General features: G+C 49.7%; 1 protein-coding gene and 1 pseudogene across 1 annotated transcript; both read right to left on the reverse strand.

Annotated features, from left to right (window-relative positions):
• Nucleotides 1-687: 687 nt before the first annotated feature.
• Nucleotides 688-20477, reverse strand: ETS2 (ETS proto-oncogene 2, transcription factor). The gene is made up of 10 exons (XM_040263862.1): nt 20177-20477; nt 15752-15823; nt 12376-12487; nt 11033-11152; nt 10524-10724; nt 8619-8702; nt 7051-7275; nt 5771-6034; nt 4030-4148; nt 688-2912 (listed from the first exon to the last, which is right to left on the reverse strand). Exons 2-10 carry the CDS (start codon nt 15821-15823, stop codon nt 2697-2699), a joined length of 1413 nt encoding a protein of 470 aa, XP_040119796.1. The 5' UTR covers nt 20177-20477; the 3' UTR covers nt 688-2696.
• Nucleotides 9563-10516, reverse strand: LOC120880509 (annotated as a pseudogene).
• Nucleotides 20478-22870: the final 2393 nt, after the last annotated feature.

The following is a 22870-nucleotide window of genomic DNA, read 5'->3' on the forward strand; positions in this document are numbered from 1 at the left end:
CAGGGAGGCCTGGCGTGCTGTGATTCATGGGGTCGCAAAGAGTCGGACACGACTGAGCGACTGAACTGAAGGTTCTGGAATCCTCACTAATTCTGGAGAGTGGAAAAGAGGTCCAAGAATGAGTTTGCGTTCAGGCGTCCTAGAACCACCACCCTCATCTTGGTTACGTCAGCACTCAATTACAAGTCTTTGAGCTTCCAACCGTAAGGTTCTTCTTTCTTTAATTGGATCTTTAAAAACCTCCATTTAGGTTTTTGGTCATTCCACACAGCATGTGGGATGTTAGTTCCCTGACTAGGGATCAAACCTGCACCCACTGCACTGGAAGCAGAGACTTAATCACTGGACCACCACGGATGTCGCTACCCTCATGTTCTTAACAGAAACATCCTGAAGTCTCTTCTGTGATCTCTGCCAAAGCCCAGGTGAAGACAAGACACCCAAATCTTTCTAATCCTTGAAAAACCTTCTCTTTAAGGAACACTTTTTAGGAATTGCTTCAGAAAGGTTAACAGTTGGTTCCAGCTTGGTCCTGATTTGCTGGGGGAGAGGTGTGTAGTCAGTTCAAAGGGGCTGTGACCTGGAGTGACAGCCACCGAGGGGCTGGCCCAGCATTCTGGATCCACTGCCTCCATGCTGGGGGAGGGAGGCATAAGAGTGAAGCATGAAGACTCTTACAAGGAGGAATTGATGTAAACAAAGTACTTTATTACTTGAGAAAGAAAAGGCCAGATTACAAAACTGTGATATATAAGTCCTGTTTATTATCATGCCAAAGGTTTACCATGGATTTGATTTTCCATGACTCTTGGGTCGAGCCATGTAAAATTGCCAACTCTGTAGATAAAAACAGACAAATACTGGCAAATTCATGCGGTCAAAGCCCAAATAAAACGAGCGAGCGGATGGCCGATTTCTTTCAGCAGCAAGATGTTCCCACCCGCATGTCTGTTGATGTTATAAACAGCTGTCCAGCAGATAAACAGGTCTTGCTTGAGAAGAACGTCCTGTGCTTAGCCATAGTGCAAACAGTCTTGTGTGGGTGCTAGACTCAGTGGTCCCCCTTCCGGCTCTCCCCTGCTCACCCTACCACCCAGTTCCCCCGTCTCATCACACGGAGGATTTGTCTTCAGAGACATCACCACTGGTCCCCCTACAACGCTAGTGAAGACTGTCTGACTTGGAAACCAACTCGATCCGTTTACAAAAGCCAGGAACACAGACTGAACCAGGGGTTCCTTCGAAAGGACTATGAAAGTCTCCATCACGATGAAGACGTTTTCTTCACATGAACTACCCCAATGCCTTCTCTTTCCCATCTTGCTGACCCTCTATTTGCCTCTGGGCATTCTGTGTGCAAGAAAATAAAAACTGTGGACACTCAACAGAAAGGAGCAGCTTGGTGTCCGGAAAGCCTGAGACTCCACAGGTAAGCAAGATGGGACAAAATCAGGCTCCACTCATGCTCGAGAGGTTTATTAATTAAGCCTCCCTTCCCCCTGCACCTTCAGCTCTGTACGGTTGGTTCACTTTCCACGGTGCTGCAGTAAAAATAAAACTTTCTTACAAATTACATTTTTTTTCCAGTGAATTACTTTTGCAGTAAAAATAGCTGCTACATAAATCCCTCCTGATCTCTGAAAAGGAGTCGCATATTTCCAAAAATAGTATTCCTATTTTAATCATACAGCATAATTTGGGGTGTGGGGATGGGGCTGGGGAAGGAAATGCCTGGTCAGGGGAGGTGAGTCGTTGGGGAAAACACAGTTGAACTAAAAAATAAAGTAAATTTTGTATATAAACTTATTTCAAGGCATGCATAGAAATGGAAAACATATGCCATCTGTCAAGAAAAATACTGCTTTATAGCTTTTACATTACAATTAAAGGAGAAGCAGAGAGGCCAGGAGAGGCCCCCAGATAATAACATTAAGTTTCTTATAAAAATTCCCAAATGTACAAAGTCCTTGCCATAGATAATAACCCAGGCAAAACAAAACAAAACAGGAATGAACCTTCTTAGACCTTATTCCTGTAGGCATATTAAATGTAAATAATATACACTTTACAATTTCTCTTAATCTGCACCGGCAGATTAAATGTTTGCAAAAGGACGCCAGTGCTCTTGAAAACCAGCGAACTTGCAAAATGCCATCTGCATTCCTATTTTCACATAGTTATATAATTATTTTAAATTACAATATACAATTTCTGTTAAATAGGTCTGTTAGGGGACTCTAATAACAATTACAAGGTTACAGTCATATATACAAACTAACTTCAGAAACAGCATGTGTCTTTGCCCCCTCCTCCCCCTCAGAACCAAAGAGAGCTCTTGTGCGATTCATGGCTGCAAAAAGGCAAAAGAAAAATCCAAGAAGTGTGCGTCCGTGACACGCTCGCTCCTTTGAGAAGACCCAACAGCCTGAACGGTCCTGTCACCACACAGCCCGCCCAGGGCTAGACAGAGGGCCCCAAGCTTCTTCCTGGGCCCATCGAATGGAATAGCATCGTTAAGTGGCGGGTTCCCGGCAGCAGGCTTTCAGAAGCGAAAAACCGAGCTGCTTTCGGCAAGAACCGCGGTGTCTGATGGAGTAAGGCCACTGCTTCCGAGAGGCGTGCCGGATGCGCCGCTCCGGCCTTTCAGGGTCCTGGGGCGGGTCACTTTGACGGCCCCGCTCCCGGCCCGGGCGGGCTCAGTCCTCCGTGTCCGGCTGGACGCCCAGGATGGCGTGCAGTTCCTCGGGCGTGAAACCCAGCAAGTTCTGCAGGTCGCACACAAAGCGGTACACGTAGCGCTTCCCTGACGTCTTGTGGATGATGTTCTTGTCGTAGTAATAGCGCAGACCCCGGCTGAGCTTCTCGTAGTTCATCTTGGGCTTGTTCTTCCTCTTTCCCCACCGGCGCGCCACCTGTGGCGGGGGCGGGAAAGAGCGTCATTTAATCCCGCAATTGGAAAGAGCACACGTGTCTCCCTCGTCCTGGCAAAAACCCTCACAATGCTGTAAAGAAAACTATCCTCCCATCAAAATAAATTAATTTTTTTAAAAGAAAGAAAGAAAGAAAGAAAAAGCACCACTTTTGCCCTGATGACAATTTGGATGCGTGCTTATTGGACCACCACAAAGGGGCGGAAGAGATGCTGTCTGCTTTCCTGCTCTGCATCCCTGGCTATTTATTTGGGGATGGAGGGACAGGCAGATGAGGGAGACGCGTCCCCCGACCCACAGCTTCGTCTGCTGAGGCTTCTCCCTCAGTAACACCTTCAGGAGCCAAGGGTTCAGAATCACGGGGTCGGTCCTGAGACAAAGGAAATGCTATGTGCCCCCACTTCCTGGGCTCGCACTCCAAGACCACCACGTCTGCAGCCACTGCAGTGGGCCCGAGGTCATGTGGACGTCTGCATTCCTCAGTGCCTCTGCCACCCTGGGTTATTGGGGAGGTGACGCGCCACACCCCACAGGTGCCAGAGACCAGGGGTGCCCCTTGCACTGTCCTTGAAGGGCTGGTATGGGACCCGCCCTCAGCTTTCTCATCCAGACAGGCTGGCACAGCTCCGTCCACCTCAACTGAGGAATGGGGGTCAGTATCCACTCCCCCCACACACCCCCAACAAGGGAAAAAGGCAAATTTCCTACAACATGTTCTGATGGTCAGGCAAGAGCCTCAGTTTACAGCCTGCGCCTTTTGGCTCGATGACAGAGCAAGATGGGGAAGCCCGACCGCGCCACCTGCACAATCCACGCCGGCGTTCTTGCCTCAAGAACCCCACAGACAGAGGAGCCTGGTGGGCTACAGTGCATGGGGTTTCAGAGAGTCAGACACGACCGGGCCGCTGAGTACAGTGTATCAAACTGCTTATCATCACAATGAGACTCTTAAAGGACCAGAAATGTCTCCTGCAGAAGTGCTCTCGTTTGTATATACTTGGGACCCGTTTCTTGCACGTGGGGAATTGGTTGTGCAAAGCCCATGTGATGGAATCGGGTTTGAGAACCTGGAGGCTTGAGTCCCCACGTTTGGACGTACCTCGTCGGGGTCAGCGAGCTTAAACTCCCACCCGTCCCCTGTCCAGCTGATGAATGACTGGCAGGACTTGTCGGAGAGCAATTCTAGAAGAAACTGCCACAGCTGGATAGGCCCGCTTCCTGCAAGGGAGAAGGGGGTAGGTTAGACGTTTTTAAACACAGCAAGGCTTTAGAGTCACCCTCCTGAAACAAGAACTTTGAGATCAAGTGGGTATCAGGGTGAAGGCGTGGTGCTGGGTGCTGGCACCAGCCTTGGATGCGTTAATGGCAGGAGGCCAGACCCCAAGGTGAGGGCTTCTTCCCCCACGCCTCCTGCTCTCGGGAAAGAGATCACTGGGCCCTTGATCTCTGGGCTTGGTCTTTTGGAGAAAAGGAAAAAAACAAAAACAAATTCTGGGCCACCATCTCCTGGCATCAAAATACTTCCCTCTGTTTAACTGTTCCTTATGTAATAACTTTCAAGGTTTATTTCTAGAAACACCTCGTGGGACAGGGGTGGGGGCGTTAGAAGGGGCCTTTCAGCAGAGTGAGGCATGTCATTCTCGGAACCCCACACGTAGCTTTCCGACCAGATGATAGTGGCTAAAGCGCTTGATCCAAGACTTGGGTTACTCAGTGGCCACTGGTAGTCAGGAGTAGGGGAGTAGCCAGGGCCTCAACAGGTGATCGGTGAGGTATAAGCTTTGCAAAGTGCTCTCCGTATATCTTTTCTTGATTAATATGTGGAACCACCACCACCTTGAAAGTATCGCTATTTCAAAGATGAAGGATAAGATGGGCCCAGCGGCCAGTCATCCAAGAGCTGTTCCCCAAGGCACAGTGACCACATCGTGGATACAGCTGTGACCTGAGTGACCACAGCTAGCGCCCTCCAAGCCCACTTCCCCGTCTGTGAAATGGGTTAATACCAGCCATGCTAGGCTGCCCTAGGGTCCCAGTACTGTCCTAGTCAATCACAGAGCTGGCAAGGCAATGGATGGTCACTAATGTTAAAATGAAAAACCCCCCGCACTGTGACTGTTTCCCTTCTGATCAGGCCCTGACGCCCATGTATGAAAACGACAGCTATTTTCACTCTCCAAGTAATTTTCATGGCTGTTTGTTTTACAGGACAGAAAAGAAATGGGATGCCTGCGTATTTTTATTTTAACCTATTGGATTTTTTAAAGCAGGTATTTTTTAAATCCCCAGTGGCTCCATATGGTCAAACTATGGAGGTGGGGGGCATAAAAAAAAAAAAAAAAAAAGCACATTTAAGGACACAGAAAGCAATCCAAAAAACAAAAACTGGAAATATCTGGTTCTAAAAACAGCTTTAATATTTGTCCCTGCCTAAAATAGCTGTTACCCAAACCTTCAAAATAAGATGGGTTTGAGAAGCAGAAGAAGGTAAACAGTCCCTGTGTTATTGGAGGCCGCTCTGTGCCCCTTCCCCCACCAGGTCACAGTCTCTGAAATTCCGGGCGTGGCTGAGTCAGAGCTTCAGCCTCCAGGGTCCGTGTCCCTCACTGTTCTCTCCTTTTGGGGACCAGCCAGGACTGACCAGGTGAGGGAGCAGCCTGGGGATTCTCACCCACTATGCTGAGCTCAGCGACCACGAACATCCCTGTCCAGGTAGCCTCTTTGGATGCAGGGAGACAGCTCGCTCGGCTTAAGGATGACAGCGCACGCATAAAACCTGGAGCGCCAATGCGAGGCATCCAGCGAGAAACGCCCTTGATAAACAAGGCGGGTGCACGCACCTGTGAAGCCGGCCAGCACGGCCGCGGGTATAACTGGTTTGCCCTGTTCCACCGGGTCGCTCCGGTCCTGGATGTAGTCCTTGAAGGACATGGTCGGCTTGCTGAGGCCCAGGGACTGGCTGCAGTCGTCCTCGAAGCTCTCGAAGGAGGGCACCCGCTGCACGTCCAGCAGAGATGACTGGCTGTTCCAGGACTGCAGCAGCGACTCCGAGCTCTCGAAGCTGTCGCCGCCCGTCTCCGCTGAGTCGTGGTCCCTGGGTTTCCCTGGCAGAGACAAGCACAGGCTCTGACCCCTCTAGGACGACGCAAGGTCAGGGACGACCACAGCCCCTCCAGGCATTCGCCCCGCCGGTGCACAGCAACTCAGGTTTCTCACTGAGGCGTCTGTTTCTTATGAATAAACATGCTACTCAAGCGCCTCTTCCATCAAAGGCAGGACAGAGACTGTGTAGCTCCGAGCGGAGGGCTACACCGCACCGGAAAGGGCAGCCACCCGGATAGATCTCAGACCCAACGTGAGCAAAAGCCCAACACAAGAACACTTTGTATCCAGTTCAAGAACGGGAAAGACGGTGATGAGCAAAGTCAGGCCAACAGCATCTTCTGGGGGGAGGGGGAGTGCTACTGAGTGGGAGGGGGTATGAGGAAGCCGTGTGGGATGCTGGCACCCTCTCCATCTCAAATCTGTGTGGTGGTCACCCAGGGGCATATGGAAAAAAAAATCCAACCTGAGTTTTTGTCTACTGCACACTTGCGAGTGTGTTCAGTCGCTCAGTCGTGTTTCTTTGCAACCCCGCGGACCATAGCCCGCCAGGCTCCTCTGTCCATGGGAGTCTCCAGGCAAGAATACTGGGGTGAGTTGCCATGCCCTCCTCCAGGGGATCTTCCCGCCCCAGGGATCGAACCTATGTCTCTGCACTGCAGGCGGGTTCTTTATGACACCTGGGAATATGCATTTTCATCTCCACAAAGACATCCCATCACCTGCATACCCTGCCTCCTCCAACAGCCCGCTGGGTGGGTGGAGGACTCCGGCTAGGGGAGCAAGAACTCTGCTGGTTCTTCGAAACCCTCCCGGGGCCCCGGACCAGAGCCGGAGGCACGTGAGCAATAAGCTCGCTGAGCATAGCTGCTGTGGCCGTGTCCCGGCAGTACAGTCCTTGAGCTCCTCCGGGAGCACAGCCGACTGATTAAGAAACTCAGGTCACCGTCTGACCGTGACCCCGGGAAATTACACCCGCAATCCCACCGAGAGGCGCGCTCGGGAGCCTGGGCCTCACCAGAAGTGCTGGAGAGCAGGTTCAAGCTGCCGGCCGGGAAGTCCTGGCCGACGGAGCAGTAGTTGACGCTGACGGTGCTGAGTCGGGCCTTGGGGAACATCTGGAAGTCCTGCTCTGGCCCAAGTGTGCTGGTCGCTGAGGACGCTGGACACAGGCCGTCCAGGAGGCCACCTTTAGAGTAACTCTGTGTCTGCACGCCGTACGGTGCCTGCTCCACGCCAAAACCTACAACACAGGACCACAGACCACACAGCTGTCAGGCAACAGCGTGATGACCAGAGGCCCTACACGCCTCCAACCAGAGGGAATGCGAGCAGACCCGCCCGCTCCAGCCCTCCCTCTGCAAGACCTCAGTGGACATGCTGAGGCTTGATGGGCAGCTTTTCCACCGAGTCTTCCTCTGACCTAACTGTCCATTTTCTTAGTCCAGGGCCCTTTCCCTAAAGGCTCGCGGCCTCTGGACCCTGGGGGCAATGCTGCAGGTGGATATTCCTAATGCTTCCATGGGAGCCTCAGGATGACAGGGTCACTGGCTCTTTCACCTCCCAAGGAAACTCAGGTCCAGACCAACTAAGCGATCTGCCATCCAGCCTGTGACCCGTAAGTGAGCCTGTCCAGTCACCCTGCCCATGCCCAAGGGGAGCACCGTAAGCTGCGCTCACCAGCGTCAACCACCAGAAACACCGACCCAAATTCCGTAACATCCCAAGTTCAGAGTAAATGGGGTACTGCTGTTCACACACCTCCTGCGCCTGCAACCTTTATCTATTACCCTGATCTGACCCCAGCGATCGGCTCACTCCATTCTGCCCCTCTGCATTATAAATTGCCTCGACCAACGCTGGCCAATGCAAAGGTTAACACAAGCCACCATAATGCAATGTTAGATTTTCTAACAGCCCCACTGGAAAACTAAGATGCTGGCGAAACGAGTTTGAACATTTTACTTGACCCAGGAGATGGTTAAGAACCCGCCTGCCAATGCAGGAGATGTAAGAGATGCAGGTTCAATCCCTGGGTTGGGAAGATCCCCTGGAGGAGGAAATGGCAACCCACTCCAGTATTCTTGCCTGGAGAATCCCATGGACAGAGGAGTCTGGTGCTGCTGCTGCTGCTAAGTCGCTTCAGTTGTGTCTGACTCTGTGCGACCCCATGGACTGCCGCCCACCAGGCTCCTCCGTCCATGGGATTTTCCAGGCAAGAGCACTGGAGTGGGGTGCCATCGCCTTCTCTGAGTCTGGTGAGCTACAGTCTATACGGTCACAGAGAGCCGGATACATCTGATTAGAATCTATGCAAGAAGTCCATTACCATTTCAACATGTAATCATAATTTTAAAAATTATTAAGGAGACATTTACATTAAGACTTTCAGATTGGTGGGCATGAGTTTTATCTCACTGCACATCTCAATGTGGACCAGCAACACTTCAAGTGCCCAGTGGCCTGGATTTGTGAGTGTGCCCATTGTGTGAGACAGTGCAGGCTAGACCCTGGCTTCGAACCCTTCACGAATCTAACAGGAAGTCTTAGAACCAAGCTCTTAAGGGCAGAATTCATTGCACTGACCTAAAGAATTGCTATTAATCCAATGAGGAACTGAGTTGAGGTGCGAATTTTCTTCATACTGATCTTCGTTCTTTTCTTGGTTTTCTGAAAAATTGACAGAGGAGATAGAAAATTACAAATTGAGAGGTTTTAAACGACACAAGGAAAAAAGTTCCTTTCTGAATTATTGTTCTACGGTTATTCCAGCATAAAGAAATGCATTTTAGCTGCATACTTAATCTGATGGTGTTCCGTTAAAAGTACTAGAGATAGCAATGTATTTTTCTAATAACTAGAAAAAGACATCTAAAATTAGTGCTGCCATTGGCAAAGTTAAATTTTCTATTGAATAATTTGAGCAATCTAGATGATGTATTGAATTCATCCATGCAGTCCACAAAGGGTTAAATGCTTATGAAGTACCCCCTCCACCAGGGGCTGGGAACACAGCAAATTAGGGACCTGGGCAGGTTCTCTGCCCTGGTGATGCTTCAGACCCATCACCTCAAACTCTAAGGTGTGTCCACAGGTGGGAAGAGCTACAGAGAGGTCAAAACAGTGCTGTGGGTGTCCAAATGGGACACATGTGTCCAGGAACTTTAAAAAGGAAAAAGCTGGCATTCTCTGTGTGAACTTACTTCTACAAACACACAACCACACACACACACACACACACACATATCCAGACATACACACTGAGAAATCGCAAAATGGGTCCAACATGCCAACAAACAGATTCAAACAGAAACTTGTCAGATCAGACTTGTCCAGGTTCAGGGAAAATTTAAGGGTCTTTAGGTTTCCCTGGCCCTCAGAAGTCATAACTACAAAGAGGTGGTGGGGGCCCCTGAGATCTCTTTAAGATGCTGAGTCTGTAATAGATGTTGAAACTCAGAGTTTAAAATCAATTGAATGAGAAATATTTCTCTGACCTCTACCAACAAGCTTATTTTCTTATATTTTTAACTTGAAGGATTCCTATGTTTTGCTTTTTTAACTCAGTGTTTTTTTTTTTTTTTCTTTTATCCAAAATGTGTATTGGGAAGGTTTCGCATTCATCTTGATACAGGGTACGTTGAGCGCTGCTTCGGTCTGAAGGAGCAGCCTTCTGGAAGCCTTGCTCTTCCTCCTGAAGGCTGGCCAAGGACAGCACAGCAGTGAACACACATAACTACTGCCTGTGCACGGCTAAAGACAGGGTTATTCTGTAGCATCCTGGGCATTTCACACCCATGAAACAGGAACTGGGGCTCTGCACGAGGCGCTTGCTCTGCTTCCTCTTCTCTTCTTGAGGGGGATGAAGGAGATACTTTGCGACAGGCATGCGCTCATGGGAAGGGCGTCACCACCCATAAGGCTCAATGTATTTTTAACACTAGTCTCAATGCTCTTTTTAGGTCTAAATCAACATTTTCTACATGAGTTCTTTTGCTTGACGGGCAGTTTCTGTACAATATTTCAGTGCATAAAATATACTTCAATTACTTCTACATTTGTTTATAAACATAAAACAAAAAGTCTTTGTGGGATCCCATCTGGTCTTAGGGAAAATAACTGTAAAATTCCCAGTTTATCAAAGGCATGCTTTGGTTGGGACCAACTGATTTCTTAAGGCTCTGTAAAGTGAGCCCCCAAACACGAGCATCCCAGTTGCCTTGACGTCAGAGCCACATGTATGCCTCCGACTCATGAGGTCTGGCGACACTGAACACCTTGGTAACTAAGGCTCCCACCTTGTGGCTAATGCTCCCCACACACGTACTTAAGTGGAACTGAAATCTATAATCACCACCACAGAGCTGACTCGTGGCAATGCCGTTTTCAGTCCATCTGCCTTCCATCCCTGAATCGCCGACCCTACAGTTAGCATGCACAGCTCCCCCCTTCACTCTTTCCCGCCACAATCGCCCCGTTGCTCACAGGTACCTTTGATCATCTGCTCCAGATGCTCCCAGAGAATATCGCCCACAAAGTCGGGTGCCAGCTCCAGAAAGCGCTCTTTGCCGAGGTTACACAGCACCTGCCCTGTCATGCCAAACCTCTGCAGGTTCACATCCACCAGACTGAACTCGTTGGTGGCCCAGAGAAGCCACTGGCACACCTGCTGCTCAGTCCACAGCCATGGATCTAGCAGGGAGGGGAGAAAAGGCGCTGAGGCCAGACGCACTCCTGATTTACCTGCAGAGCCCCGGTGGGCACCAGGGCTCAGGGTGATGAGCCAGCAGATACCCAGGAAGATGCTGAGGTGTTAACAGTGTTCAGAGGGGTGGGTTTCAAAATAAAAACCAGCTCAGCTTCATGAGATCTCTGTCTCTCTTTGCAAGACACCCTAGGTGCATGTTTGAAATGACGCCATCTCAAGCTATGGCGACCCGACTCCCTCCCTGGTCTAGCACAGCGCAGGGCAGAATGCAGCGCCAAGAAGCAGCACTTACTCTTCGGGATCCCCAGCCGGCGTTGCTCCTTTTTGAAGCCACTGAAGGTGGCTTTTAAGGCTTGACTCATCACAGCCTTGCTGCATGGGGTCAGCAGAGGCAACTCACAGTTGGCTGAGTCTGGAAAACAAACCCCACGGGGACGTTAAAGAGTTCCAGCTGGCCACAACACAGGGAGAACGGATAGGGGAGGAGGGAGGGAGTCTTAGCTCCTATGGAAGAACAATGAGAATCCTCAGTCTTCAGCATCATTCCCCAGAGGAGCGTAAATAGTAATATGAACCAAAATGGTTTCTGAACGTAACTGAGAAAATATATTATAATTTAATAAAACATGTATTATTTTAATCATTATGTAACTATACTTCTTACAATTTAATAACTACCCTTATTTGAAAAAAAAATGTAAAGCAACACTCGAGTTGAATTTTTGCCAAACTTCAGAAAGCAGCGATCGACACCTAGGTAAGTTTTCTCTTGCAAGCCAACCAGTTTTACAATTTTGACAACGGAGGAAGTTGCGTGGTTTCTCACCAAAAGCCTTAAGGGGTTGTAAATGCCTAATCTGAAAGCGACTTCCATCCATTAAACTAAGCTGCAGGCAAAGGGACAGCAGATGTCACAGGAACACATAGTACTTAGTACCTGTGACGTCAATTTTTTGGAAAAACAACGTTCTCTGCATTCCCTCAGCAATTTCAAGAATGATGAGTGGCTGTCACGTGACAGAGCACTTATGCGAGCATATGCGTTTTAATTAATTTTCTGGACTGTATTTTTTAGCACTGACTTCACGTGACAAAGCCATCTCTGGAATGTCTCCCCCTAATAACTCCATCATAGTAATCACAGAGGCATCACCTGATGGGCTATTCCTTTCAAAAGAATGAACACTGATGTGAAGAGCTACAGGCGCAAAGGCAGATGGTTCAAGATGAGCAGGAATCCTTTGCTGCCCCAAAACTGGCGGTAGTGTGGGGGCAATCTAAGCTGGGACGTGAACCTGGGATGAAAAGGTGGGGTGCACTGTGAGGTCCACTGGTCTGCATCACAGAGGGGACTGGGCTGGCTGCAGAGCTGGAGCGGCCTAAGGAGCCACTCAGGGCCCCCTGCGGTTTGCCCCCAGCAGGGCACCTCCTCTCCCTGGGGTGCGTCTGGCGGGTAAGGACTTCAGAGTCACCAGCTGCATAAAAAAGAACTGTTTTCTCCCAGATCCCAGCCTCTGTCTGACTTTTCATACAAAGATTCAAGACATCAACGTGCATCCCTTACGAAGGGTCATCTATGAACTGAGATCCTTAGGGACATCACGCTCAATTCATCCAGTCTGAGTAACCAATTACCATGAGAAATCGAATCCAAGCCAGTTGGCACTTCCTGGAGTGTTTGCTCTTCATTTAGGGAGGGGAAAACCGCAAGCAGGGACCCATCAAAGGTGTCAAAGGCGGCCTGGCGCTGCAAAGGCAAGAGGGAAAGAAAACGCAAACGTTGGCATTTACACTTAGTTAATGACCTGTTTTAAAAGTGATCCATGGGAAGCCTCACCAAGACACCCTGATTCAATTTGCCAGTTATAAAGCCACACATGGAATCGAGCAGTTGGTACTCTGAGCAGACTTCTGAGAAGATTCCAAGTGACCCAAAGGATCTCTTTACTCTGGGTCACTTATAGGCACACCTTGGAGACACTGCAGGCTTGGTTCCAGACCACCGAAATACAGTAATTATCACAGTAAAGCGAGTCACAGAAATTTCTTGGCTTCCCAATACATATAAAAGTTACTCTTACACTATTAAGTGTGCAATAGCATGCTGTCTAAAAACTGTGCACATACCTTAATTAAAAAATATTTTATTGCTAAAAAATGCTAACCATCATCTGAGCCTTTGTAATCTTTTTGGTAGCAGAGGGTTTAAAATATGTCGAGGATTACCAAAATATGACACAGAGAAACGAAGTGATCAAATGCTGTTGGAAAAATGGTGCCAATATCAATGCTAGACTGCAGCGTTAGCACAAGCCTTCAATTTGTAAAAAAAAAAAAAAAAACACACTCAGTACAGCAAAGTGCAGTCTATCAAGGTCTGCCTGTCATCAACCACAGAATCAGAATGACTGGGAATTTACTTTTAATGGCCTAATCAAGCTAAATGTATAGGTTAAGCAAACAAACCTAAAACCAAGAGAGCCTTAGAACAGTGCCTGGAGGGACTCAGAGACCACCTCAATCCAAACACCTGGCCCTTCTCAGTTAAATGGGTGAGACACGCAGGCCGTGTGCATAAGGAAAATGACTCTTATGCTGTTGTACAGCAGAAACTAAAGCAACAATGTAACATTATCCCCTAATTAAAAAGAAAAAATCCTACGAGAAATCATAATGGAAAATAATATTTTTAACATGTACATCTATGTACATATGTGTAAATATATATATGTGTAACCAAATCACTTTGCTGTGTGACAAGAATTAACAACAACGTAAATCAACTATGTGTGTGTACAGGTAACTGTGTCTGACTTTTTGCAACCCTATGGACTGTAGCCCTCCAGGCACCTCTGTCCATGGAATTTTCCAAGCAAGAATAATGGAGTGGGTTGCCATTTCCCCCTCCAAAGGATCTTCCAGACCCAGGGATCAAATCTGTGTCTCTTGCCTCTCATGCCTTGGCAGGCAGATTCTTTACCACTGCACCCTCTAGGAAGCCCTACTATATTTATACTTCAATACATAAGGAAAATAAATAAGGAGGAGGGGAAGAAACAAAAAAAAATGATCCTTGGCAAAACAGCTTCAGCTCACTGCAATTAAGATGAAAGGCAGGGAAAGAAAAAAAATCAAATGACAAAAATCAAACAAAATACATATGAGAATATTCCTTAAGATTTAATTTTGTAAAAGTGTAGTGTATTGAAAAGGTCACTCCATCACTGCCTCCCATCATCTATGAAGGGGAAAGATTTCCAAAGAAAACAGATTTAAACTACCTACAATTTAGGGGAAGAGACACACACAGAAAGATAAGCTTGGAGCTGTGAGAATTTCAAATACAAATGGAAGAGCCTGTACTGTAAGACTCATTTGTAAGTAACAGACAAAGGCCCGATTCATCATTGCCTAACTTGTGGAAGAAAAACGTGAAGAACGGCTATATTTTTCCAACATAAGCTGGAAATCCCATGTCATGTGTAATACAGTGACCCATTCACTGAGTCATCAATTAAAAAGTGTGTAACACATTTACAGATCCAATGGGTGGTGTGCTTTCTGTTTAGAAATGCAGAACAGTGAATGACGCATGACATAAGAAGGCAGGCAGAAGTTGGAGCTTGGCCCAATGATGTTGGCGCCCAGCCCCCCCAAAAACCCAAAGCAGGGATACCAACTGCCCAAGACGCACGGGGTCGGGGGGGGGGGGGGGGGGCAACGGGGAGAGGCCGATCACGCATGTGTGAAATGCTCATCTCAACTTATAAAATGGCTTATAGCAATGCTAATTTTGGTGACATACCAGATAGATTTTTAAAATTCCTGGCGTGGAAGCCTGGCATGCTGCAGTCCAAGGGGTTGCAAAGAGTCGTACAGGACTAAGCAACTGAACAACAAAGTGGCCTGACTGCGCTTCCATTCTGTTTTTAAAACCAAGAAGCCAAAAGACAAGATAAATTCCCACTGCGTATTTCAACACATCAGTTTCAGCAAGAACGATTTCTTCTCCAAGCCCAGAAATCACACAGGCCTAAGCTCTTCGAGTTTGTAGGAGAAATTTTCTCTCTAGAGGTGTCGCTTCAAACTTAATATTACTGTAATTTCTTATATGGTTTCTGCCAGGCCACAGTGAAAACGTCTGACCAGACTGAACAACAACAAAACCTCACTGGCTTGAAATCTGATCGGTTTCATGATCCTCTGGAAGGACCTGTGTCAGTTTTTGCCTCCTGGGGTTTGATCAGACAAACAACCTCATAACGATAGAGAAAAGCAGAACATGCTAGAGACACAATATTATACAAAACACTACCCATCTAAAACCACTGCCTCTGAGACATCTTTACCACAGAACCGTAAAAAAAAAAAAAAAAAAGTCAAATCTCGCCGTCACATCTGGAGAAGGCAAATGGGAAATTATCAACTTGTGTTGCTAAAGAATGTTCCCAAGAGGGAGTGAGATAGAAGCTACATGAAATGTTTATTACAAGGGAGGAGGCTGTTTAATCTGTTTTTCTCTTTGTTTTTAAACAGCCGCAGTTGTCCCAGGAAGGACAGACTGCCTGAACCCCATGGGCACTGACCCTTCTGATCAGAGCAGGACCAGCAGCCAATAATTGGGCCTGTCTGCCTCCTCTAAGCTCTTTCAGCTCTTTGCCATCACTTGAGGAAACTTCTTGGGTGGATAGAACAGATACCTCCTGCAGTTCTATTCTCTTGAGAATTTCTAGAACGTTCCACCTGGTAGGAGCCTCAGAAATCAACTACCAAGGCCTCACCATCTACAAATTGAATGGTTTCCTTCATATCTTGGAGGATAATTCAAACACACACCAGGAAGCCCATTTAACAGATGAAAACACTGAGACCCAGAGATTAAGCAAACAGTCCAGAGTCACACAACCAGTCTCACAGCTAGAACCAGCCTCCTGGGACCCAACCGTTTTTTCATTCCAAGAAACTGAGCTTTCCAATTTTTTAAAGTTTTTATTAAGACTCGTTCACTCACCTTGAGTGTCCCTCTGTAACTGCTGGCCACCGGGGCCACCTGGTCCATGTTCTTGATTCCAAAATCATTCATCTTTAAGAAAGAAGAAACAAAAATTAAGAGCTGAAAGAGGCAACAAACCAAGGCGATTGTTAAACAGGCATCCACACCTCAGTTCAAGTGCTCCAGCCCTAACAGGTCATTCAGAACCGAATGCCAGGAATTCTTCTCACAAAGGTGATGCTACTCAAGGAATTAAATAATAATGTCGCCTGCAGAATTCCCTTAGGATCTGAGGCGCTCAGATAAAGCTGCCTTCCGGCTGGCTGGGATAGCAAGGCTGGGGGCCTGGGTCCTTCCAGGACAGGAGTGGAGAAGATCTGTTTTTCATCGCCAATTTCAAGGTCAGCTCAGGGTGTAGGAGCTGCTGGGGCCTGTGGGCGGGTGGGCTGCCCGGCTGTGGACCACCTCCTGCATGCAAGGGGCAGTCAGCTCAATCTGGGAGCTCCAGAGCCAGCCGCCACCACCGCTCCTGGGCAGATCGAAATCCTGGCAAGCCCACTGGAAGACCTGCCTCGGAGGCGCCCTCTTCTCTCCAAGCTCAGGAAGCATAGAGCAAGGAAGAACCGTGGCTTGAGATCAAACCCTCCTGCATTATCTCAGATTCTCCAGCGTTGAGCACACAAGCTCAAAATCCTGCATTTGCCGGCTGCTCAGCTGTGCGTTTCTTTAAGAGGAAGTAACTCCGACTGCAGACCTGCCTTACTTGCTCGGATGCCCTGGGCTTTTACCTTGGACCTGCGCTGACCCGTGTGGTAACCACGTGTGACTCCTGAGCACTTGGCCCTGATGAGGGCGGACTCAGATGTGCTTGCCCTCGATTTCAAAGATTTCGCAGTGAAAAGTCAACTATCTCAGTATTGACTCTGTTTACTGCGTGTTTATGTAATATTCTGCATGTGTTAGGTTAACTGAAATTAATTTCATCTACTTCACTGTATTTAACTGCGGCCCTTAGAAAACAAGAGCTACGTGTATGGCCTGCAATTGGATAGTTCCCTAAGTGACCTGTGATTTGCTGTAATCAACTGAAAACTTATCTGGGGCCCTAAAACGTTACTGTTTGCCAGGGTAAGTTAAATATTAGTACGTGAGAAAAGTACTTAGATAATCCTGCCAGAGCATTAGATGAAAAAAAGAGAGCAACTGAAGCTGATTTTCAAGTACCCTGGGAAAGCCCCCATGACAGTAACCCACCCTCTTGGCTTCAGGACCAGGAACTGGAGGTCTAGAATCGTAAACTTCATGGGTACCTCTCACTGCCCATTCTGAGGTCTCCACTGGGTGCTGCTACCTGTTTCAACCAAAACTTTGAGTAATTAAAATATTGTGCAATGGATGAGGCTGACTAGCAGAGGCAAAGAGCATATTTTCCTGTAACTACTTAATTTGAGTTTGTCCTTTCTTGTTTTCCCTTTTTGGTCAACATTATGGCTAAACCAGACCTCCTAAGGACTCAGCATACAGACACAGATACACCCCCTTGGCTAGAAAGGCAGTGTGGGAGGAGAGTCCCTGCCACAGGGCCGGCCAGAGGCACTGGGTGTGGGGGGGGGGGGTGGTGTGCACGCTCAGTCGTGTCAGACTCCGTGATCCCATGTACTGGAGCCCGCCAGGCTCCTCTGTCCATGGAATTTTCCAGGCAAGAATCCTGGAGTGGGTTGCCATTTCCTCCTCCAGGGGATCTTCCTGACCCAGGGATGGAACCTGTGTCTCCTGCACTGGCAGGCAGATGCTTTACCATCGAGCCACCTGGGGGGTGGGGGGAGTTGTTAAAAACCTCTGAGGGCAGGTCATCATCAGGGTGGCCAATCAAATATCAATATACACTATGGATGATCACTGCCCTAGTAGGTTCCTCCTTTCAAAGACCTAAGCCTGAGCTGAGGGACCACACCTTGCCACCTTACTCAACAGTCTGACATCCCTGAGAGGTACATGTTATGCCGTTTGACTGAGAGGCTACAGAGACCCCCTCGCCCCAGGACTTTGCCCAGGATCACAGGGCTACTGCGGGGGTGGGGGGACCCTCAGGGGCACAGAGCAGACCAAATCTCATTGGGGGTATGGCGCGACTTGAGCTCTGCCTTGAGCCAGGATCCCCTGAATGGTGAGGCCTGGACCCTCCTCCCAGCAGTGAAGAGCAGAGATCACACACAGATACCACAAGACTAGACTCCTGCTCGCAGACTTTGCACAGATGCAAAATGCTCCTTAATGGAGAGCTTTATGCCACCCATCTGCATGAACGAAGCCCTGTCACCTGTTGATGACATCAGCAAGCCTCAAAACAGGAGACCAAAATGAAAGGACATCTGGGGTGTCATCAGTTACCCATCTCCTTCTCCCGACTTGCAGCCTTTATTCCACATTCTTGAGCTCCACGGAGATGGACCGAGAATAAATGTGGAAGGCCATGGAGCAGCCTCGCCTGGTTTTTGTGTACAAATTCTGCGAGGAAAGGCAGTCTACCACTCCCATATAAAGAGCTCTAATTACCAGCTTCGGAACAGAATTCTTTTGTTGTCCGGCTTTTAATTTGTTTTGTAAAAGCCATGTAGAATCAGAGTGCTCTACCAATCGTTTCTGGCACACACGTAGCTAATCAAATTTAAGTTCCCCTGTTTTACTCAACAGGTTCACAGGTGGCTAAGTGGTAAAGAATCTGTTTGCCAACTCAGGAGACACAGATTCAGCCCCTGGGTTGGGAAGATCCCCTGGAGAAGCAAACGGCAACCTACTCCAATATTCTTGCCTGGAGAATCCCATGGACAGAGGGAGCCTGGCGGGGTTCATGGGGTTGCAGAGAGTGAGACGTGACTTAGCGTCTAAACAACAGTTCTACTCAACATGGCTTGTGAAGATAGCAGACAGGCCAAATCAGTCCACATAAATCAATTTCACATTCAGGTTCTTTTTGCCGCTGCCCTATTGATCGCTGCTCTTGAGCAACAACAGAAAAAAAAACTGGGTAAATGGCAGACATGTTCAATTTTAAAACAAGTAGAACTTGCCCAACAACAGGACCCTTATGGGAACAAGTGATTGCTTCTGCGAGATTAGAGCACAGGTTTGCATTTAGGCAAATTGAAAAGGGAAAAAAAAAAAATCAAACCCTAAGCGCACTTTTGAAGATTGGTTTACTTTTTCCTTTGAAAGCTATCAATTTAGGGAGAGGAATGACTAATCCCAGAAATGAGTGTTACACTATTTCCCTGCAGGACACACAGTGCTCTAGTTTACTGTACTGTGATATTATTCAGAATTTTTAATAAACCTTAACTTAGAGATTTATCTCCCTGATTGGTGGCGGTGAGGGATGGCAGACAGCGCACAGGCGCTTCCACTGCACAGAACAAGATGAATCTCTTACCGGTAAATTAAAATTAATTACCCCTATCTCCAAAGGGGGCTGCTCATTTCTTTATTCCCTAAATAAACTGCAGGTCAAATACTATTTTAGGATACCCTACAATTGAATATAGGCCAATACAAAAGTCTCGAGTGCTTTAAAAAAAAAAAAAAAAGGCCATATACGCACAAACGCTGTTACCCCTTCGTCCAAAATGCTGTAAGATCCCGAAACTGGAGGCAGCCTTGCGCACCCATAACCCCATTTCCGACACTGTCCCCACGTTCACCTCCCGGCATCAAGGGGCCCGAATGCAGAGGTCTTGGGGAGCCCGCGGGGGTCTCGGTAGAGCCGCCAGACCCTCCCCGGGCCCCCGTCGCCTGCCGCCCTGGCCGGGCCCCGGACGCGACAGCGCAGGTGACCGGGAGCGGGGGTGGGAGCGGCAGTTCCCCAGGTGTTTCAGGCGCCCCGGATCTTGCCGGGCCCGGCGCCCTCCAGTAAGTCACAGGCAAACCCGGGCGCGCCAGGGCCCCTCAGACACCTTCTCGCGCGTCCCCCAAGCCCCCAGGCGAAACCAGGTTCGCCGGGAGCCCACCGGCAGGAGCCACTCCCGCCTTCACGCCTGCGTTTCCTTTTAAAACAAAAGCAAGTGAAACGAGCCGGCGCTCCCTGCCCGCCCCAGCCGCCTCAGCGACCCCAGGCCCCGCGGCCCAAGTTCGGAGCCGGCTCCGCGCGTCACGGCCGGGCCCACCTCGAACCCTGCTCGCCGCCCACCCACCTACCCCCAAAGCCACTCGGCCACCCGAGGAACAAGAGCCCCAAGCGGACCGATCCTGGACGCGCGACCCCAGAATCCCACGAATAGTCGCCACCCTGCCTGGACACCAGCTGCGCCCCGGGGATCTGGGGCGCCACCCGCGTCCCCAACTCGGTTCCTGGGTTCCCCGGGAGAGAAGCGGGCGCCGCAGGGCGCTCCCCGCCCGCCGACCCCGGCCGGACCCTGGCCACCCCACCCGGCCCAACCCTGCTCTTACCGCGCCGCTTCGGGCAGGGCCGCCCGGGGCTCGAGGCCCGGGCTTCCTCGGTGCGCGCCGGGGAGCGCGCGGGCGCGGGCGCGCGAGTGGGGCGCTCGGGGAGGCCGGGGGCGGCGGATGGGCTCGGGGCGCTCGGGGAGGCCGGGGCGGACCGGGGACGCCGGGCGGGCTCCGGGAGATCCGGGAGGCCTCGGCGGGCCAGGGCCGGCGGGCCGGCTAGGGGCGATCGGGGCGATCGGGGCGATCCGAGCTGTGGCTGCACCGCGCTCCGCGCCGCCGCCGGAGGAAGTAACCGGCAGGTCCCCTCCGCCGCGCGCTCTTCTGGAGCCCGGGTATCGGGGGCAGGAGGGAGGAGGGAGGAGGGAGGGGACATCGGGACAAGGAGGCGGGGCGGAGGGGGAGGGGAGAGAGGAGGAGGGGCGGCGGAGGGGCCAGGCGGGGAGCTTGCGTGCGGAGAGGAGGGGCCGAGGGGAGGGGAGGAGCACGGAGCCGGAGGCGGAGCCGGACCTGCCCAGTCGGACCCCGCCCGGCGCCTGCTGTCGCTCCACGGCCGCTCGCCAAGGGCCGCTCCGGGCCTGGGCCTCCGACGTCCGGCGCCCCGGGCCGTGTGTGTCCCGGCAGCTCAGGACGAATCTTTCTTTCTTTCTTTCCCGGGTCCGCCGCTTTAACCCCCAAAGGTGCCCTGGCAGGACCGGAGTAGCTAGCTAGCGCTGGTGCCACCGAGTGGCCGCGGGGTTTGGTCCACCGGAGGACTCATTGTGGCCCCATTCTTGGACATGCTTATGGACTTATGATTTCCGATAGTTTTTATTCCGAGCGTTCTGTCGGGAAACACGCTGAGATGACAAAGGTACGAAGTGGACCCTCGGTCGATCACGAAGTCCCCCAGCTCCGGGAAGCACCCTCCTCGCCCCAGTCCTGCAGCCACCGTGTGAGTGGCGCCCCTAGAGTTGAGCGGTGCCTTGGTGATAACCAGCCTTGGCTGGGCTTCCCTGGGTTATGCTAAGTGGCTTCAGTCGTGCAGACTCTTTGCGACCCCATGGACTGTAGCCCGCCAGGCTCCTCTGTCCATGGAATACTCCAGGCAAGAACGCTGGAGAGCATAGCCATTTCCTCCTCCAGGGGATCTTTGAACCCAGAGATTGAACCGGCATCTCTTACATCTCTTGCATTGGCAAGCGGGTTCTTTACCTCTAGCGCCTGGGCTAGTCCTCCGTGACAATTCTCCAAGGCCTCATTGTCCTCGCTTTATATATGAAAGAATTGACCCTTAGGGCAAATAACTTGCCCAGTCAGAAGACATACAAATGGGAAATTCAGGGTTGAAACTCCAGTTTATCTGACTTCCAACTATGGTCAAAACTGTCACCGGTACCTCCCGTTTCCATTTTTAGCAGGAAATACTTGAGTCTCTGGCTAGAAATGTGCACATTTCCTATTCAGATTCAGATCAGATTCTCAGTATTTTGATGGAAGATTTAGTTTCCCAAAGGTGGGTGTAGAATGAAATAGCTCAGCTTAGGCAAGGCCAGGGGGACTGGAAGTTGGTGCATCTCAGAAACCACAGTGCTGTGAAGGAAGAGGGAGACAGGCTTCACTTCTCTGTTGCCAACGTTCCCGGTCTCCATGGCAACCCTGAACCTAGCAGTTGTTCAGAAAACTTGAGATAGTATTGCACCTTAATGTTTTCAGGTACCTGAGGGTCTCCAGGACTCACCATTGCATAGGTCAGAGGCTGGGTCTATACAGCTCAAATCACCAGGAGCAGAAACGGTTGATAGTTCCAGCAGATTGAACGGATTCTAATGGCTTCTCTGTGTACATTCAGGCCTGGATCAGAAATCATAGATAGATAGATCAGGAAGGAATTTCATAAGTGGGATACAGATCCATAGTAAGTTACCATGGAGACATGAAGAGTATGCTACCTTTTTTTTTTTTCTTAACTGTACCAGAAAACACTGACTCATTCAGGCTGCAGTTTCAGCTAACAGAGGGACTTTCCCCCTAGGCTACTGAAAGCATCTGAGAAACCTGGAAGAGACAGCCATTAGGTCCAGTTCAGTTGCCCTGAGTGGGGCCGCCTTATCCATAGCAGCTGCTCCCGTATCCATGGGTATCATGCTAGGGGGCCCCTGAGACCCAGTGATCTTTGGGAAGACATCTTTCTTCCTTGACGAGCTCAGAGAGGAGGGGCGTTTCCAGCACATCTGAGCAGAAAGACATCATCGAAAGAAGGGTCACAGGATTTTGAAGACAGTCCGCTCGTGACAACCAGCTTTCCCTGTGCTCTGACTTGCTAAACCTTGGGGCGGTTCTCAGCTGTATAGAAGCAAGGGGTGATTACGCCACCTATGTCATTAGGCTGTGATGGGAGCTCAGCACAGAGCCAAATTTGCAAATTTGTCCATCACCTGGTAGAGAGAGGCTCAAAATGATATAGCTATTACATGTATTTTTCCAAGCTCCCCTCTGGGAGCATTTTATGAAAAATCCTTTCAAATATATACATTAATATATGAAAAAAATCATTCCTACCCTCTCAGATATAAATGCATGAAAACTTATAGAAAATAATCTAGCCAGAAGCATAAGTGCAGAGCTGGAAAAAGTACAGCAGCTGAGAGAGAGAGAGGAAGCTCAGGTTACCCACAACTTGGACTCTTGACTCCCACCCAGACTTCTGGCACTCCC

This window comes from Oryx dammah, unplaced genomic scaffold, assembly GCF_014754425.2.
Source record: "Oryx dammah isolate SB20612 unplaced genomic scaffold, SCBI_Odam_1.1 HiC_scaffold_2, whole genome shotgun sequence".
In the NCBI taxonomy this organism is placed as follows: domain Eukaryota; kingdom Metazoa; phylum Chordata; class Mammalia; order Artiodactyla; family Bovidae; genus Oryx; species Oryx dammah.